The following is a 19,324-nucleotide window of genomic DNA, read 5'->3' on the forward strand; positions in this document are numbered from 1 at the left end:
CAAAGGGGAAGAAATTTAAAAAGACAGTCTGTGTCTTTTTTTTTTTAGAATAACAAAATTTGGGGGCGCCTGGGTGGCACAGCGGTTGAGCGTCTGCCTTCGGCTCAGGGCGTGATCCCGGCGTTCTGGGATCGAGCCCCACATCAGGCTCCTCCGCTATGAGCCTGCTTCTTCCTCTCCCACTCCCCCTGCTTGTGTTCCCTCTCTTGCTGGCTGTCTCTATCTCTGTCGAATAAATAAATAAAATCTTAAAAAAAAAAAAAAGAATAACAAAATTTGTTTTACTAAAATGTAAGATTTACAGAAGTTTCCAGACAAGCCATACAAAATAGTCAGAAGCTTTTTCTTGAAGGAGGAATTCTACACTTGACAGCAAAGTCACAAAGTTATTAGTGAGGGCTGTGATGTTTGTTTAATTTTCCCATATTGGTTCTGACAGTCAAGCTTGTCCATCTACAGCATCTAAATAAAGTTGGACTTGGCTAGAGAGCATATGCTAAAGAACTGGTTAGCTGCTTCTAACCAATGCAATTAGATCACCATAAAAAGGGGGAAAGGAGCCCATAAAATGAAAATAAAACTACCTCTCCCCCTTAAAAAAAAAAAAAAGAAAGAAAGGAAGGAAGAAAAACATTCATACCCCTGCAGCTAACCCTGACAACTACCTTCATTCCCAGTGCTTTATACTTAAACCATGTTGGGAGAAATGAATAAAAGCAGAGGGGGCCACTGCTTTTAAATGTTTCACAACAATCCAGATGGTACTTCTAGTCTCTGCTCATGCTTTACAGCAATGTATCAAGACAAGACATAGATTTGTCTTTTAATTGTAGATAATTTGCATTTAATCACCAAAGGACTGAAGGTGTCTGGGCTTTTATTCTGTAGTGTTTCTAAGACTGTGTCCATTAAATGCAAACAAAAAAAAAGGAAGAAGTCTTGGCAGAACAGGAGAAGTGATGCACACCTGATGATCAGATCGCTTTTAAATATTATTCCTGGCATATAGCCTAGTCCATGCTCTAGCTCAGTGGCTTGGGCTTCGGTGGTCTTCCACTGCTCTGCTACATCATTTGCTAATGGATCATCCGGACTGGGAGCACTTAACAAAGCCTGGATTGATAGTGGAGCTGTGCAGATCTGCAGTGCTGGGGAACACTGAACTTTCAAAATATCTAAACGTATTTTTCCCAACTTATCTACATTAGGATGATCAATTTTAGTCATGAAACATACTTTAGGGGCTGCTGTCGGGTATTCTGGTAAGAATAGTTCAAGTTTAAAAGTCCCTCCCTCAAAGGGGGAATCTTGGGGGCCAGCAATGACCACATGAAAATTATGGGCATTGTTCTCATCTGGTTCTGCTTTAATGCCAGGAACTGGTTCTGCCAGCAAACGCTGGGTTTCCTTGATAATCCTCGGGGCAGCCCGGCCATCTTGTCAGATCCCGAGTTTGGCCTCTGGTCTCGACTCAAGGCAGTCTGTGTCTTGACTAGACTCATAATTTTACATCTGCAGACCCTCACACCTACCATTTCAAAGAATCTCAGCCTAGTTTCTTTTTTTTTAATAATAATTTTTTATTATGTTATGTTAGTCACCATACAGTATATCCTTAGTTTTTGATGTAGTGTTCCATGATTCATTATTTGCATATAACACCCAGTGCACCATGCAATATGTGCCCTCCTTAATACCCATTACAGCTATTTTAAGTAGTATAAGTGTGTTTTGCTAGGCATGGCAATATGATTCCGAGGCTCAGTAAATTTTAGCCCTTTTTCAAAATTTATTTATCTGGTTTGATTCTAGTTGCCTTCTTGTTTCCCTCTGGCCTTCCTAGAATGACTCTAGATCTGGAATATTCTAAAGCATTCCTTACTACATATCTTCATGTTTTAGTGGAAAAAGTGGTGGTATAGGTAGCTACTTTCATTGCTTCCAGTGAACCCCAGTCTGGGCAACCTGTGCAGACTGACTTTGAAAGAAGCCAAACTCATTTTGATGTACCCTAAAATACACTGAACCACTGAACATATCAGTTATAATTTAACACAGCAGCTTTCTCCATCTTGTGTTCTAGGGATGGCCAGGAAGTTGCTGTGGTTTACTTCCGGGATGGCTACATGCCGAGTCAGTACAGTCCACAGGTTGGTATTCTGTTAGACCATTCTCTGCCTCATAAGACCTACCATTGTTCCTCAGAGACCCAGCTCAGGCATCACAACAACCTGGGTTTTTCCCTGAGCCCTGGCCTCGGTGATCCTCAGGGAAATTACTGGTGGAACCTCCTATTCTCCCGTAAGCTTTTTTCTACCTCTCATTCTCTACAAACACACTGTCTTCTAGAATCTAAATCCTCAGGAATCCATGTTGCTTCAACCATTCGTACTGTTTCTAGGGATATCCTGGCAAATGTTTAACAGTCATGTTTCTCAGGGGGAGAGCCCCAGTTTGTAGCATTTGCTGATTTCTGTGGTGTACTCCCATCATGGCCAATTTCAAGCTACCCAACTTAACATTTCTGGACACAGTGTTGGAAAACCAGTTCCACTGTACCACTGACCATTTTCTTCCTGCCAACTCTTACTTCTCTTTTATCTACGTCAGAAAGTTTTTCTGTCCATTCATGTTAATGACAGTAATGATGATATCACTTTATCTTGCTGTCATACCATATAGCTTCAAAATTACTTTCCACATCCATTATTTCATTAATCCTTACAACCACCATGTATGGTGTATAATTATCCCCATTATACAGATAGAGAAACTAAGGTTTGGAGAGATGCAGAGGCTTGCCTAAGAAAGATCCCACAAATTCCCAGGCTTTCTGATTCTCAGTCCAGAGAATCCAGAGGCATTCCAGTATATCATTATTCTCCCCCTGCCCCTAATCCACAGCATGGAGAAGCTAAGAAGCTCTGCTTTCACTTCAGAGAAATAAGTCAGAAGATACCATGAGCAGTATGCTGGGGATTATAAGCCTTTGACTCTGCTTGTCTGTGACCATAGGCAAGTTCCAGACCCTTTCTGGGCTCAATTTCTGTAAGCGGAGGAAACTATACTCAAAAATTGAGGGAGCTCCTTCCAGATCTCTAATTCTTTGAGTATGGGATTCTCCCTAAGGCCCAGTTATATAGGGAGCAGCTCCATAGAGGTGGAAACTGTGTAGAAGGTCCTTTCCTCTAGAAAGTGATTAGGAGTGGGGGGAAGTTGCTGACTAGAGAAAACAAAAACTGTCCAATGGGGAAATGGATCCAGACTCCAGGACAGACGGCTTGGGGGAAAGGGCCAAAGAAAACTTTAAAAAAAGAGAAGAGGTTGAGCTAACAGGGAAAGAAATTTGTGCATGAGGAGGAGGACATTTTTAGGGAATTGAGAAACTCAGACCAGGTTTAGAATATGAAGATTAAATCTGCAAGGCTCAATGACTTGCTAGGTGACCTAGGGAAAGTCCCTGCTCATCTCTGAATTTTGCTTCCCTGGTTCTAACATAATGGAATACTTCTCTGGGTTTATCTCTGATGTTCTAGGCACTTGTAACTCTGCCTGGAACATCAAAGGTGGCTGAGATCATTGGTGAAGACCAGGCAAAGGTGCTGCAGGTGGACTGATTATATCAAGCGGAGCACAGCATGGGTGGGGGTGGGGGTTGTTTCTCAGGCCTTTATCCTGCTGTGGGCAGTTTGATGTGGTCTGGAGTCAAGGACAGGCTATCCCCCCACTGTCAGAATGGGTACTAGAGCTGGGAGGCATGGTCCTCTGCTGTTTACCTGCCTCTCATGCCCCAAATTCCACAGCACATCCATCCTGTGCTTATGCACCTGCAGGCCTTTACTCATTATGAGTACGCCTTCCCTACTGAGTCTGACCTGACTACTCAGATTTCACTTCATTAAACAACAATAACAAATAATTATTGAGCATTTACAAAGCTCCAAGCACTGTGTTTCAGACACTGGGGATACAATAGGAAATAAGACAGACAAGCCAGAGCTCACATTTTGGTCAGGGAGATAGATAGTCATCAGAAAGTAAGCAAAAATTTAAAAAAAAATTTTTTTCTAGTTGAGGGAAACCCTTTGAATAAAATAATAGGATGAAAAGGTAGAGAATTATGGGGAAGCCCATATTAAATAGGGTAATTTGGGCTGAGACTTAGGGATGAGAAGGTTCCAACCATCCACTGGAAAAACCAAAAGGAAAAGAATTCCAGGCAGAGGGGAAAGCAGCAAACACAAAGGTGGAAATGACGTTTGTGTGTTTGGCCTGTGTGGCTGGATTATGAGAGTGGGATGGAGGGATGTTAAGAAATTGACATGGTTGAAAGAGGGACAGGAGGCAGATCCTGAAGGGTCTTGAGTTTGGATTTTATCTGGAGTACAGTAGGAAGCTGAACTCATACACAAGTGTCCCACCTCTTTCAAACCTCTTCATCCATTTTTCTATACCCTCATACCTTTTGTTATTTCCCTTTTAATTACAGTCATGTACCATTGTGCTAAACTGTGAGTTCCCTGAGGGCGAGAATCCTATATACTGGAAGAATCCACATCTGCCTCACAAAGATGTTGCAGTGACCCTGGGAGATAACGAATGTGAAGATAGACAGCATGATACCTGGCACCTGATGGATGCTCAGTAGAGGTCAGCCAAAGGGAAATAAAGTAGAATTCCTTTTGTTTTCTTCCCTCTGCAGAACTGGGAAGCACGCCTGCTGCTGGAGAGGTCACGTGCTGTCAAGTGCCCGGATATTGCCACCCAGCTGGCTGGGACTAAGAAGGTGCAGCAGGAGCTGAGCAGAATGGGCGTACTGGAGATGTTGCTCCCTGGCCAACCTGAGACTGTGGCCCGCCTCCATGCCACCTTTGCTGGCCTCTACTCACTGGACATGGTGTGTGGGTAGCCTCTTTCTCCTACCACAGGCTTTCCAGGTGGCAGGAACCAGAACTCAATGTGTTGGGGAGGCTGGAGCTGGTAGTGGGCTAGACTTGGGTCAACAATGCTCTGTGAGAACCCCTAGAGCCCTGGGGAAGGGGGCTGGACTCCATTGTAAGCTCTGTCCGCAAAGGGGGAGATGGGGGTAAGAGGTGGAAAGGGGAAGTAGCTGAGGTGGACAGCAAGAATTGGGGAATATCTTTTTTTTTTTTTTTTTTTAAGAATTGGGGAATATCTATATGGGCTTTCCAGGCCTCCTGCTGAGGAGCCCTGACCTGTTGCCAGAGAAATCTTGCTCTCATTGTACTTGCGCTTTAGGGGTTTGTTGGGGGTCACATCTAGATAGTAGCATCTGGTCTAAGGGGGCCATCACTCCTCCCTTTCCTGCTCTTCCTCTGATCCTGCTCTGCATGACCAGCAGGACCGCAGCTCCTGCCTCTGGCCTAAAACTGCTGGTGACTGCTTTCTTGCCTCCTGCCAGGGTGAAGAAGGGGACCAGGCCATTGCTGAGGCCCTTGCTGCCCCTAGCCAGTTCGTCCTGAAGCCCCAGAGAGAGGGTGGAGGTAGGTGCTTTCCCCTTTGTAGGGCTGCTCAGTGGAAGGGGGCTAGCAGGCTGTTACCAATGCCAATTGGCACTTGCTATGGGCACAGTCCCAGACTCTGGGAGATACAGGAGGAATGACACAGGCCCTCATCTTGGACAATCTCCCAGGAGACTCTGTGATCAAGTGCTTTTGAGCACAGGGGAACCTGATTAACCATAACTAGAGGGTTTGGACAAGTTTAGTCTGAGGTGCCTGTGGCTTGATTGTGGGGAAGTAGGATAGGGCATATCAGGAGGTTGGATGTCTTCCTGCCTGGTTTGAACTCCTTGAGGGCAGGGATCATGTCCACTTCACAGACACAAAGATGAGTTCTGATCTTGGTCTTAAAGGATAAGTAGGAATTTACCAGGTGGGAAAGGAGGGAAGGCATTCCATATAGAAGGAGCAGCTGCAAGTAGAGGCACCGGTCCCTGGAAGTGTATGTTTGGAGATTAATGAGTAATTGGTAAGGCTGGAGTGCAGCATGGGAGATGGGAGGAGGCAGGGATTTGGGCTAGAGAAGATGGTTTGGGACATCATTACAAGGGACATTGAAAATATGTGGGAAATTGGATTTTATCCTGACGGTACTGGGAATCCATTAGAGAGTTTTAAGGAGGGAAGGGACACACAATTGATCCAGGATCCATGTTTCAGCCATAGTAGAGCTTGCGCTGGATGAGGGGAGACCTTGGTAACAGGGACCATAGAAGAGGCTGGTATAATTATCCAGAAGAGCAATGCAGAGGCCTGGGGTAGGGCTATGACATTGTGGAGTACAGACTGTTAACAAGGGTGGCAGATGGATTCCTTGGGAATCCCAACAGTTAAGAGGAGCAGGAGCCAGTCAAGGAGGCTAAGGAAAGCCATAGACAGGCAGGAGGAGAACCAGGGCAGAATGGTGTGGCGAAAGGTGTGTTTGCTTGTGTGAGTAAGGGCTTGCCTGTTAAAGTGACGTTCCCTCCTTGGGAGCCAGGTCACTGAGCTGGTGTCAGGAACTGAGGCTGCTGACTTGACCACAGAAGGGGAAGGGGCATAGAGTGGAGAAGGTATGCAGAGGGTCCAGGGTCACTGGCCACTGCCATTGCAGGTAACAACCTATATGGGGAGGAGATGGTGCAGGCCCTGGAGCGGCTGAAGGACAGTGAGGAGAGGGCCTCCTACATCCTCATGGAAAAGATCGAACCTGAGCCTTTTGGAAATTGCCTGCTACGGCCTGGCAGCCCTGTCCGAGTGGTCCAGTGCATCTCAGAGCTGGGCATCTTTGGGGTTTATGTCAGGTAAGCCAGTCAAGAGGGTCTCTTTCTTGTCAGAGGGTCAGCCAAGCGAGCCTGGAGGAAGCAGAGGACAGGGAACAGGAATCCTGGGCTTCAGTCCCAGCTCTGCCAGTCCCTAGCCATGTTACCTGTTTCCTTAACTAATAAATGAAGCCAAGGACCCAAGACCTGCCCACCTCACAGGGCTATCAAATGAAGCCCAGATAGGAAGTACTTTTTAACTTGTAGTTTCCTTTGTAAGGAAACTATAAGTAGTATCAAGATGGATGAGAAAGTGACCCTAGACTAGAAGGAGACCCCAGGGAAGAAGAGAATTTGGGTCCAGTTTCCAGGCCACCAGGGATTCTGGGGAAAGGTGGGAGGGGTGAGGAAAATCAGTGCCTTTGAAAGGCTGAGTGGGCCCTGGGTTTGGATTTGAGCACTAAAGAATCAGGAAGAGAAGATTACTTGGGAATTTGTAAGGAATAGTTCTGGTCCCTTAAACCACTTCCTGCAAAATCTGCACTTTAAGATCAAGCAAGGTAGGAATACCAGATCCTACCATGCTCCTGACCATAGCCTTCTCTCTCTAATCTTTCCCTCTAACCACTTGCAGCAGTTCTGCCTGCCACTTCCCCCCAAACCTGGCTATTACCACAACCATCTTGAGAGAGAGGTAGAGAAGGAAACTTACAGTTACAGAACATGAAATATGAGGCTGGCATCATGCTAAGTGCTTTTCCTGCTTTATTTGATCCTCGTGACCATCTTGCAAAGTGAGAGGTATTATCTCTATTTTAAATTAAGGAAATTGATATTTAGAAAGGCTGAGTGACTTGCTCAAAAACACAGAGCTAGTAATTTCCCAGCGAGGATGCAAACCCAAATCTGATTCTAAAATCCTAGCACTTGGGTGTAGTCAGTCACTCATATACTGCTCAGGTGGGACCAGGGAAGGTCTTGGGTGTGGGGGCTGTCTTGGTAATGGAGTTGTGTGTCTCCTGCCCCCATTTCTGTAGGCAGGGAAAGACACTTGTGATGAACAAGCATGTGGGACATCTGCTCCGAACCAAAGCCATCGAGCATGCAGATGGTGGTGTGGCAGCAGGAGTGGCAGTCCTGGACAACCCATACCCTGTGTGAGGACACAGCCAGGCCTGCCCAGACTTCGCTCAAGAGACCATCTATCCCTCATACTTGTCATTCCTCTCCTAGCCCCTCTGAGGGCCTTCCCTCCCTGCACCTTGGGAGGGCTGGTCTCTTCAGTTCACAGAAGGGTGAATGCTGAGTACCTTCCCCCAGCATTCCCATCTGAGGACCAGAAAAGCTGTGTTTCCCTTAGGTGAGATCTAGAGGCCCCTAAATCCTGGGAGTGTGGGTATAGCTGAAAGGAAGCTGATTTGAGGTAAGCGCCCATAACCCTGCCACCCTCCTCTCAGGCCGTCAGCCTTTCCAGCAGGTTCCAGTGTTTGACCTAGGACAGGACTGAGAGGCAGGAGGAGGGGGGCGAAGGGGCATAGCTTTTCCCCACCTCTGCCTTAAATAAAACTACATTGCTGATTCTGTGATTCCTTGGTTTATATATTTGGTGGGGGAGGAGCTATAACCTGGGTCAGCACACTTAAAGTGGATTAGAGCAGGGGAAATGATTTGGCTATAATCAGAGTCTCCCTAGCCCCAGACCCTAGGATAGAACCCTGAAATTCCAATCCTTAGTCACTCACTAATGTTCCCACAGGATCATAGGAAATAATGCAACTGTGGTGGGACATCACAGGTGTGAACTGGCTTCAGTTGCTTTCCTGCTTAGTTCAGGAGTTTGCCAAAGGGCCTGTGAGTGAAGCCCTGCCTAGATCTGCCCAAACCAACAGTTCTGGAAGGATGATAGTGGGGTATTCCTGAGGAAAACCACTCCCCTTCCCATCCCCCACACAAATCAGAGCAGCTAGTAAGTGTACAGTCTGTAAGATACCTAAGAAAACAAGTCACCGGCTTCTTAAGGTCACAGACTTTATTCCTACAACCAGAGCCTGAGCATGACTGGGGCAAGAAAAGAAGAGTTTCATCTGAGAATGTCTCATGGGCAGGACTGTTCACGAAAGGGTGGGAACAGAGGACAAGGAAGACAAGTTCTTCTGGCCCTAGGAACAAAACACATTTATTCAAGCAAAGAAGCAAGTAATCTGAAAACCCTCTGGAAACAGCCTGTCTGCACATCCCCTGAAGCAAATGGGCAGACAAGCATCGCCATCTGGCACAAAAGAATTCAGATCTAGGACAGAAGCAGCAAAGTATTTAAAAAATAATAATAACTAATTGTTTTGGGACTCACAAATAGGCATTACTAAGGGCAAATGCATACCCAAGCTAAGTACTGGTACTTCCTGAGAGAGCTGACATAGGATTACAGAGCTGCCTCCCTGCTTCAGTCTAGACCTTCACTTGCCCTCCGCATACTTAACTCGGGTAAGGGACATGACCTTCAGGCTCCTGTTCTGGGCTCCAAGAGGTCTTGCAGTCTAGGGGCACAGCAGTCTGAGGCTAACTTGGGCCATGTCCCATCTATCTGGCAGCCACAGGAAGTTACCTCCACCCAAGGGCAAAGCTGGTCCTCGGTCCCAGACAGCTGGTCAAGGGAGGTGGTGTGGGTGAGCACTGGCCCTCAGCACTCCTGGATGGGGCAGGGAGGGTGGGCAAAACTTTGGAAAGCCAAGCAGGGGGAAGCCTGGGTAAAGGGCAAGGTCTTGTTTATTGGATGGTCAGGCATCGGTGGTTGAACAGCTGGCAGATGACAGTTGGGTCAGCCACAGTAGACGTGTCCCCCAGGTCGTGGTCATTCTGAGCAATCTTCCGAAGCACCCGCCTCATGATTTTCCCTGGAGGACCACAGCCTTCTGATTACCTGGTAATAGCACTGACCCACTCCAGCCCTGCCAAAAAGGCTTCCATCCACACACACTCCACCACCACTAGACCTTGGCCAATCCCAAACCCAATCCCTTGTGGTTTCTGAACATACCTGAGCGGGTTTTAGGCAAGCCAGGTGCATTCTGGATATAATCTGGAGTGGCAATGGGGCCAATCTTTTCTCTAACTGTAACCAAGAAATCATTAAGCATTTCTTCAGTACCCTTAGCCAGGCTCCCAAAAACCAAGGTAGAGATGGCTTTGTTCCCCACCTATTTCCTCTTCAAGGCCCTGCCCATAAGAGTCGTTCTTAGAGTCATTGCCGTCTTTCTCTCTTTTTAACACATTGTCTTTTACTATCTCATTTTATCTTAGTCTACCTTCATGGAACTCAGACTCTAAGAATCTGCCTGCTAGAGTTTAAATCCCACTTTACTAGCAATATGGCCTTGGGCAAGTGATTTAACTTCTCTGAGCCTCAATTTCTTCAGCTTTAGGGTTAGAGTAACAATAGGATCTATTTCACAGGGGTGATTACAGGGATTAAATGGATTAATGCATTTAAAGTACTTAGCCTAGTGGTGGCACAGAGAATTCTATAAATGTCAGCCATTAGTATCCTGGTGGAGAGACTAGTGGAGACTGAGTGGGAAGAGGCCAATCAGCCCCTAAGGCCCCCTGGGATCTGTCTGTAGTTTGCAGCTTGCTCTTGCCTCTCCCCAACAACTTGCTGTGGTAACTGGGTCCTCAGGTCAGGCCCTATAGTCCCTGCTCAGGGAGGCTCCTCACTCTGCTTCTTGAGCTCCTCGGTGAGGGTGGGGCTGAAGGTGTAGCCATCGCACAGGGTGACAAAGCAGTAGAGACATTCGCCCTTCACAGGATGAGGGTGGCCGACCACAGCTGCCTCTGCAATAGCCTCATGTTCCACGAGTGCTGACTCCACCTCTGCTGTGCTCAGCAGATGTCCTTGTCAAGGGAAAGCAAGTGCCATGAGAGAGATCCCAGCCTCCACCCCAACCCTTGTTTCATCTCTGCATCTTGGTCTGGCCAGATGGGGAAGCCCCTTCATTCATTCCTCAGGTGACCTGCTTCAGTTGTCCCCGCCTCCCAGTTCCCCTCCTCTAGGCACATTCCAGTGTTTATCACTCTTCCTCCAAAACCTGTACCCAGAACTGAATGCTGCACTCCAAGCATGATTTGTCTAGAGGACGTCCTGGCTCGCTCAGAAGGCTTTGGCTGGGACTTGCTGGGACAGTAGTGCTAACAAGAAGGGAAAATGGTCCCTGGCCCTCACCAGATACGTTCAGCATGTCATCGATCCTGCCAGTGATCCAGTAATAGCCATCCTGGTCCCGCCGGCAGCCTGGAAGGAGAAGAAATGCACAATGTAATAACTATCCCACAGTAGGATACATGATCCACATTACGAAACTGCTACACCCACTAATCGCCCCCTAAGAAGTCTTCCTGCTTCTAAACTTGTCCACATGGTAGCTGGGCTCCAAGATAGCTACACTGATTTCCATTTTCTGATATTCAGACTCCTGTGTAGTCCTCTTTCTCATTGTACTAGGGTAAGTCTGTGCAATCAATAGAATTTGGCAGAAGTGATGGTATGTCATTTCTGAAATTAGATTCTAGAAGACACTGTGGCATTCTCTCAGATGATTTGCTCAGGGAGAAGTCAGCTGCCAAGTCATGAATAGCCCTATGGAGAAGCCCACGTGGTGAAGAACTGAGGGTTCCTGCCAACAGCCACATGAGTGAGTTTGTAAGTGTGTCCTCCAGGTTCAAGCCTTCAAATGACTGCAGCCCCAACCAACAGCTTCACTGCAACCCATGAGAGATTCTGAATGAGAACTACTGGCAAAGCCACTCACAAATTCCTGATCCTCAGAAACTGTATGAGATAATATTTGTTGTTTTAAGCTGCCAAGTTTGGGGGTAATTTTTTCCATGGCAATAGATAATTAATACACCCACCTAAAGTCTATTCTCCTTAAATCAAAGTTATTTTCTAAACAATAAATCAGTTCTTATCACTTCTCTGCTTACAAGCGCTAAAGGTCTCCCCCAGTGTACACTGGATAAAACCCAAAGTCCTCACTGTGGCCCACAAGGCCCCACATTATCTACCTCTCCAACTTCATGTAACATCCTTCTCTTTGCTCACTACACATCAGCCACACAGGCTTCAGTCTGTTCCTCAGACATTTCAAGCTGGTGTCTCTGCACAGAACACTCACTCCAGATTTTCCCATGCCTGGCTTCCTTCTCACCCTGGAGGTCTCTGGTCAAATATCACTTCAAAGAAGCCTTCTCTCACCATCCCATGTATGGTGGCTATTCCTTCAGACATTCTTTGTGCTGTTACCCTATTTATTTTTCTTCATAGCACTTGTCACCAAGATAAGCTTATTTACTTGTTCGCTGAATTTATTGTCTGCCTCCCCTTACTAGAATATAAGCCCCATGTGAACAGAGACCTTGCTTACCTTATTCATGTTAATATCCCCTTAGATCAGTGCCTAGACATAGTACGTGCTCAATAAAAAGCTATGGATGAATGGATTGGTGGACAGAGTCATGGGCAAACATAGGCTCCAGACATAAGGAAGTATATGACATAGTAATACATGCTGCTACATGCCCCATTTCTTTTAGCACAGGAACAGTGGAAACAAGAACCTCTTTCGTCATATATCACGTCAGGTGGTACCATGCTGAGACTCTCCATGCAACACTCATTCCTGCTCTACAGTCTTCTATATAGCTCTACCTGGATATTAGACACTGACACACAGAATACATTCCTCTCTGTTTTTCTTCACCACTAACCAATTCTCCCTGAAAATGGAAGGGAAAGGTACATGTCAAGGTGGGAGATATGGGAAAGGGATAGCCAAGGCTTACCATCTCCTGTCACATAGTAACCAGGGAACTTCTTAAAGTAGGTGGCCTCAAAGCGTTCATGGTTCCCATAGACTGTGCGCATGATTCCTGGCCAGGGCTGCTTGAACACCTAGGGAGAGAGAAAGGCACAGTGGTCACATTGGCTCTACTGTCTCACTGAAAGACTGGAGACGCTGTCTCACTCACAGGCTGGGCAATCACAGTTTTGCCCAACCTGAGGAGAATTGGCCTGAATGTTCTTCCTGAGAAGTAGGACAAAGTACAGGCTTTGGAGATAGACAATCCAGACTGAGAATCCTGGCTCTGCTACTTACTGTGTGACCTCAGGTTAGTAATTTTACTATCTCTAAGCTTCAGATCCTCTTCTGTAAATCACAGAAAATAATCTTTTTTTTTTAAGATTTTATTTATTTATTCGACAGAGATAGAGACAGCCAGCGAGAGAGGGAACACAAGCAGGGGGAGTGGGAGAGGAAGAAGCAGGCTCATAGCGGAGGACCCTGATGTGGGGCTCAATCCCATAGCGCCGGGATCACGCCCTGAGCCGAAGGCAGACGCTCAACTGCTGTGCCACCCAGGCGCCCCCACAGAAAATAATCTTAACCTCCCAAAGTTACTGTGAGGTTTCAATTAATGGTTTGTGGAAGCTGCCTAGTACAATGTTCTGTTAGTGATAAGCATTTAGTAAATTTGAGTCTCCTCAGGAAACCAAGTCCAGTTTGATACAAATGAAAATAGTCACATAAAAGTGAATAATTATTGTCCCAATCAATAACATCCTGTGATCATAGATTGATGAGATGGATGAAATTCTAGGCTGAGTCAAAAGGCGTGGATTTAAGTCCTGTCCTTGTTACTAACTTGCTCTTACTAAAAGTAAGGTGAGATGGAGGGTGGGGGCTGATGATCTTCCTACAAGTACTAATATAAAAATCACAACAGCTAACATTTGTTAAACACTAACTGTTTGGTTCTATGCTAAATCCTTCAAATGGATTATCTAATTTAATTGATCAGCAACTTGGGAAGACAAAAATACTATATTTTACAAATGCAATTTAGGTTCAAAGGGGTTAGGCAACCTATCTGTGGTCACAGAAGAGGCAGAGCTAGGATCTGAACCCAAGCAGGCTGACTCTGGAGCCTGGATGATCTTCTAAGTTATGAAGATTCCTTTCACACTAGAATGTTTGTCAAAGGAAGAGTTAGCACTAAGTCTTCCAGACCCAAAAAGTCATCATCAGGAATCTTTGAGCAGAGCCCTTAAGAGCCAAAGTGAACCAAAAGGCAGAGAGGCAGGCTAAACAACCAGAAGAATTTTCTCCAGGGTCTCGCAGAGGATAAACCCTCAACCATGGAGCTTTAGCCACAAGCACCTACCAGTAGAGATTAGGTTCTAAACTCTGAAGCAAAGTACAGCATCCCTTGCTGTACTCTTTCCTCCCAACTCCTCAAAGACATCCAAGGGTCAGGACCTCACCAGGTAACCTTCAGCTTCACCTTCCAACTCTTCCCCAGACTCATTCAAAATTGCAGGAGCTACACCAAAGAACGGGAAGGTCTAGAAGCAAACAGGAGACAGCACTCAAGGAGAGGAACGAGGCAACTGTGACTCAACTCTTTACCTTTCCCAAGGACCTTCAGAGCCCCAGGTTCCTCACACATATTAGTTTAGTCCCCCACCCTCTACCTAGGCCCAGAGACTTTACTCCTGTCTAGCCCAGGATCAGCCAAGGGAGCCTCACTCACAGCAGAACCAGGCTTCATTGGTGTGGCACCAGGGAGGGGGGTCAGCATATGGCCACCCTGTGGAAGTCAGAGAGCAGGGGTTCGAGTCAGTCTTCCCACACTGTCCCTCAGCCCCAGCCTTCTGAATCCTTTACTCACTGTCTCTGTCTGCCAGAAGGTGTCCACGATGGAACAGCGCTGGGCACCTACCACCTGGTGGTACCACAGCCAGGCCTCAGGGTTAATAGGTTCACCCACTGTACCTAACACCTGTAAGGATGCCCGGCTATGCCTTGGGCAGGGGAGCGGGAAGAAAGGAAGGCTCTGAGTACCACTGGGAACCAGAAAGACGTGCCCAGGCTCCTCTGCCCCCTCCACTATTCTAAGCCAAGGAGCTGGAATAATGGAATGGAAAAGATTAGCACCTAGCTCTGAGGGACACCCATGGGGCAGCAGCTGGGGAGGGGGTCTCACCGGGTGACAGGCTCATCTCCAAACTTCATGAGCAGGCGGATAGCTGTGGGTGCTGTGTAGAACTTGGTCACCTTGTACTTGTCCACGATGCTCCACAGGCGGCTCACATCCGGGTATGTGGGAATCCCCTCAAACTGACCCCAGTGAAGGCTGGTCATTCCCAGTCCTTCCCAACAGTCCCTCAATTCCCCTTTCATACCCCCAGACTCAGTATTTTGCCCTTTCTGACATACCCATGTCTTCACTCCCTTACAGAGAAGTCAAAAGACCCTCCCAGTCAGTATATACAACCTTCTCAGAATTCCTCTTTCTCCAGGGAACAGGTCATTGTGTAATTCCCCCGGTCCCTAGACCAAGTGGCCTTGGGAAACTGTCACCCAGGATCATCTTATCCACCCCTAAGTAGGCCAAGTATCCATGGGTCCCAGCTCCCTTCTCACCAAAACACTGGTGGCACCATTGGCCAGTGGCCCATAGGTGACATAGGAATGGCCGGTGATCCAGCCAATGTCTGCTGTGCACCAGAACACATCCTCCGCATGGAAGTCAAACACGTACTTGAAGGTCGTGGCCACATAGAGCATGTAGCCCCCAACAGTATGTACCACACCCTGGAGAAAGAATAGGGCCTCAGCTTGGGTACATGGGCTCACCCCCACAGACCACCAAATGCAGGCTGGGCAGAGTTAGAGGAAGATCCTCTTCAGGAATTCTGGCTCTACCAGCACCCCTTTCATAGCATCCATCTCTCTTCTCTCTCTTTTTTTTTTTTTTTAACATTTATTTATTTGACAGAGAGAGAGACAGCCAGTGAGAGAGGGAACACAAGCAGGGGGAGTGGGAGAGGAAGAAGCAGGCTCCCAGCGGAGGAGCCCGATGCAGGGCTTGATCCCAGAATGCCGGGATCATGCCCTGAGCAGAAGGCAGACACTTAATGACTGAGCCACCCAGGCGCCCCATCATCCATCTCTCTTCTATCCCCTTTTCTCCATGTTCCCATCTCACACACCATACACATGCATAGTCAGTCATCATTCATATCCACACCCTAAGATGGTATTTCTGAGCCACTTGAATCACTCTCATACACACAAACGGAAATTCTCTCCTCAACCCTACACAATACACACACAGACACGCGTGCACGCTCACACACACACGCATACTTGCCTTGGGTTTGCCTGTGGAGCCACTGGTGTACAGGATGAAGAGTGGGTCCTCAGCATCACACCACTCAGGCTCACACTCATCCTCTGCCTCTTGCATGAGTTCATGCCACCACAAGTCAACCCCTTGGTTCCAGGAGATCTGCAGGGTTAGGAAGACAGGAATGGGCAGGGAAGAACTGTGAACAGCTCAAGATAGGAGCAGAGATACACCTACCTGGCACCTGGGGTTGGGGAAGTACTGCCAGGTGGAGGTGTTTGGTGGGGGGGGGGGATGTAAGGGTGGGATGCGACAGAGAACAGGAGCAGAACAGCAGGCTTCTTGGGTACTCCTAACACCCTACCCCAGAGCTCCCCTTATGTAGTCTCAGACTGAGGAGGACACCTTGGTTGGTCCCTTTTCATCCTTTAGCTCTTAGCTTAAATGTCACCTGCGTAGAAGGGCTTTCCCTGAACAGTATCTGGTAGATTCCAGACCCCACCCTCACCCTTGCCATTATTCTTGATCACTACACCATATTTCCTTCCTATACAGTACATATTTCTAGTTATTTAGTTGTTTGCTTGATTACTATCTCCCCAACTAGATAGTGACCTCTGTCAGTGCAGTGACATTTATTTTTTCTTTTTCTTTTTTTTCTTTATTCCCAACACCTAGCAAAATGCCTGGCACTCAATACACATTCTGTAAATTTTTGTTGGATGAATGAATATGCACACACAGGCCTACATACAAACATATGTACTTTGGGACTAGTGGCTTATCAGCGGGGATGCGGACACCACCCAATTCAGAAATGCAAAATTAGTCAGAGCCTGCAGGTGAAGCGGGCACCTGGCCCTGTTAGTATTGAAAAAAGTCAACAGCTTTTGGTCTAAGCACCTTTTCCTGAATGTCTAGACCTCATCCATATCTGCAGGTTCCTGCCGTAGCTCTGCCCCCACCTTCACACCCCTGGTACCAGTGGGTTTCCCATAGAGCTATTTGCTTAAAGTTCCATTCAGCAGAAACCCTGCTTTAAGTTGGTGGAAAAGGACCAATATGGATTTCTTTTCCTAGTAGAGGGATGTCCCCTTATACTAGAGTATCTTTGGTAACTACTTTTGGATCTATCATCCTGAAATTTTTCTAACCTCTCCTTGAAACTATTTTACTTTCCTAGTTATATCATCTCTTTGAGCAGCCAGTTTTCAGAGTCTACTCTGTGCTGAGGGAAGGTGGGATGCCCTGAACTTCTCCAAAAATTGCACTGGATCTTAATCCCAGTTCTGGCACTTCCTACCTATGGAGGACCTTGGTAAAGGCAAGTCCCTTTACCTCAAGCCAGTCCTTTTTAAAATGAGGATAGTCATTCTTTCTTTAATGGTCTCACAGGATTTGGAGAACACCAAAAGAAAAAGGCATTACCTAGAAAATATCATACTTTGAATTGTCCTGTGGGGTGGGAAAGACTGACGAATGTCAGGAAGGATAGAATTTAGTTCAGTGCTACTGAACTCCTCTGGGAAATAAATTCAAGGGTATGAAAATGGGAACTGTTTGGGGTTTGCTTTAGCTGTCACAAAGCCTCTTCATATTCATTAGCTTCTTGTATGTTCAATGGCCCTGGCTGGCAGGTACCCATGATAATATAAGAGAAACACCCTAATCCCTATTCCCATTATATGGCTATATGCTAATTTATTGTGTACATATTTGGTTAAAGAACCCCAAAGTGTTAAAAACATACCTTGATAAATTACAAAATGACTCTCCAACCACTCTGCTCTTTCTGTACTATCTGTCCCTTCCTTTGGAGAGTTTGAAGTGTCTGGCACACAAACATCATAAGAATGACAAGTCCAGGGGAGCCTGGGTAGCTAAGTGGGTTAAGTGTCCGACTCTTGGTTTTGGCTCAGGTCGTGATCTCACAGGTCGTGAGATCGAGATCGAGCCCCATGTCAGGCTCAGCGTGGAGCCTTCTTGAAGGTTCTCTACCTCTGCAAACTCCCCCCACTCGTGGGCTCTTTCTTGCTCTAAAATAAATAAATAAGTCTTAAAAAAAAAAAAAAAAGAATGACAAGTCCAGACTCATTGAGGCACCATAAAAAAAAAAAAAAAAAAAGAAGAAAAAGAAAGAAGAGAAAGAGGCTGCCCACAAGCTAGAAAACACTAAAACACACCCTATTTTTTAGTGGAATAGCCATATGGGTCTACACATACATTGACACAAGGATACTTTTTTTTTTTCTCCTGCCAAATGATCACTTAAGATGAGGGCCTTAATGTATTTAAGCAAGAGAATGTCAATATTGCTTTGGGCAAACGGTCTACAGTACTGGTACTGGTCTATAGTAGTGGTCTGAATTGTCATAGAAAAGGCACTAGGTACATATAGGGGCAAAATATAGTTACACTGTGGCAATGAGGGGGTTCTCGTAATGTTGTAAAACTGTTTCCTTTGTGGGTATGTGGGTGAGAAGGGCCAGTACCCCAGGTGTAGAACTGATAACTAGCACCAGGAAGCAGGGTGAGTTCAATTAGTGGTTAGTTATGAATTGGGTGTGTGCCTATAAGGGCCCACAGCTTTGAACCAGGAAAAGATTTCAATTTACTGAAATAAGAATTGATTTGGCCTTTGTCCTTGGAGCAGGGCAACTGCCAGGTGTGAGAGAGGAACGTGAGGAAGCCCATAGGTGACATGGTTGAGGAGAGTACCTCCAAATTGTGCCAGGCCCTCCCTTAAAGAATGCTTAAGGATGATGGGATGTGGAGCTCTCTCAAGATTTCTGCAGGTTTGACTGCAATTATTAGACCAACAAACCTGGACTTTGTAAGCCTATTCTTATGGTCTTTGGTTTTTTGATAACTGATTATTTTCACCTCCAAAAAAACAAAAATCCAGGAGCCTGTGGCCTAAGGGTCTCTGGTATTAATAATTATAGGAGTTTATTTCTTTTCTGGTTCCCCTTTTAGAAATGCCAGGCTGCCTACTATGTTAAAAGCAATAAAAGCTAACATTTATAAAATAGTTACTATGTGCCAAAAAACTTATATATACTGACAAAACCCTATCAGGTAGGTACAGTTATTATCCTTATTCTACAGATGGGGAAGCTGAGGCAAGAAAGCTTACGTAGTTTGTCCAAGCTTCCACAGTAGCAGGTGACAGAGCTAGGATTTGAACCCAAATAGTCTGGCTCCAGAGTCTATACTCTAACCTCTAACCATTGAGTTTGTTACATCTTTCAAGAGAAATGTCTTAGGTCTCTGCCTTTTAAAAGGAAAGTAATGTCCCCTGGGAATCAGATCTGTCTCCAGCATGCTATGAGAACAGAGAACAGAGAAAAAGATTATATTTACCATTAGTCGAAG

General features: G+C 46.3%; 2 protein-coding genes and 1 pseudogene across 9 annotated transcripts in view; 1 reads left to right on the forward strand and 2 right to left on the reverse strand.

Moving 5' to 3' along the window:
• Positions 1 to 14,938, forward strand: part of GSS (glutathione synthetase) — a 33,944-nt gene extending 19,006 nt beyond the window's left edge. For 6 of the 7 annotated variants that reach the window (XM_045806229.2, XM_045806239.2, XM_087853625.1 and 3 more), the window contains 5 exons: positions 2,084 to 2,150; positions 4,703 to 4,897; positions 5,423 to 5,504; positions 6,616 to 6,805; positions 7,801 to 14,938. In XM_045806229.2, coding sequence (XP_045662185.1) covers positions 2,084 to 2,150; positions 4,703 to 4,897; positions 5,423 to 5,504; positions 6,616 to 6,805; positions 7,801 to 7,924 — 658 coding nt within the window. In that variant the 3' untranslated portion in view covers positions 7,925 to 14,938. Of the gene's footprint in view, positions 1 to 2,083; positions 2,151 to 4,702; positions 4,898 to 5,422; positions 5,505 to 6,615; positions 6,806 to 7,397; positions 7,565 to 7,800 lie in introns of all 7 variants that reach the window. The other variant, XR_015720920.1, reaches the window with a different exon arrangement.
• Positions 936 to 2,087, reverse strand: LOC123798110 (ubiquitin-conjugating enzyme E2 N pseudogene; annotated as a pseudogene).
• The window catches only part of ACSS2 (acyl-CoA synthetase short chain family member 2), a 45,486-nt gene continuing 35,673 nt past the window's right edge, over positions 9,512 to 19,324 (reverse strand). For both annotated transcript variants that reach the window (XM_045806205.2, XM_045806215.2), the window contains 11 exons: positions 15,974 to 16,111; positions 15,244 to 15,414; positions 14,804 to 14,937; positions 14,489 to 14,621; positions 14,351 to 14,407; positions 14,082 to 14,162; positions 12,602 to 12,710; positions 10,983 to 11,051; positions 10,478 to 10,654; positions 9,801 to 9,875; positions 9,512 to 9,657 (listed from right to left, as the gene is read on the reverse strand). In XM_045806205.2, coding sequence (XP_045662161.1) covers positions 9,530 to 9,657; positions 9,801 to 9,875; positions 10,478 to 10,654; positions 10,983 to 11,051; positions 12,602 to 12,710; positions 14,082 to 14,162; positions 14,351 to 14,407; positions 14,489 to 14,621; positions 14,804 to 14,937; positions 15,244 to 15,414; positions 15,974 to 16,111 — 1,272 coding nt within the window. In that variant the 3' untranslated portion in view covers positions 9,512 to 9,529. The remainder of the gene's footprint in view (positions 9,658 to 9,800; positions 9,876 to 10,477; positions 10,655 to 10,982; positions 11,052 to 12,601; positions 12,711 to 14,081; positions 14,163 to 14,350; positions 14,408 to 14,488; positions 14,622 to 14,803; positions 14,938 to 15,243; positions 15,415 to 15,973; positions 16,112 to 19,324) is intronic.

The sequence above is a fragment of the Ursus americanus genome, chromosome 22 (assembly GCF_024610735.1).
Source record: "Ursus americanus isolate L20-20 chromosome 22, mUrsAme1.1.p, whole genome shotgun sequence".
NCBI lineage: Eukaryota > Metazoa > Chordata > Mammalia > Carnivora > Ursidae > Ursus > Ursus americanus.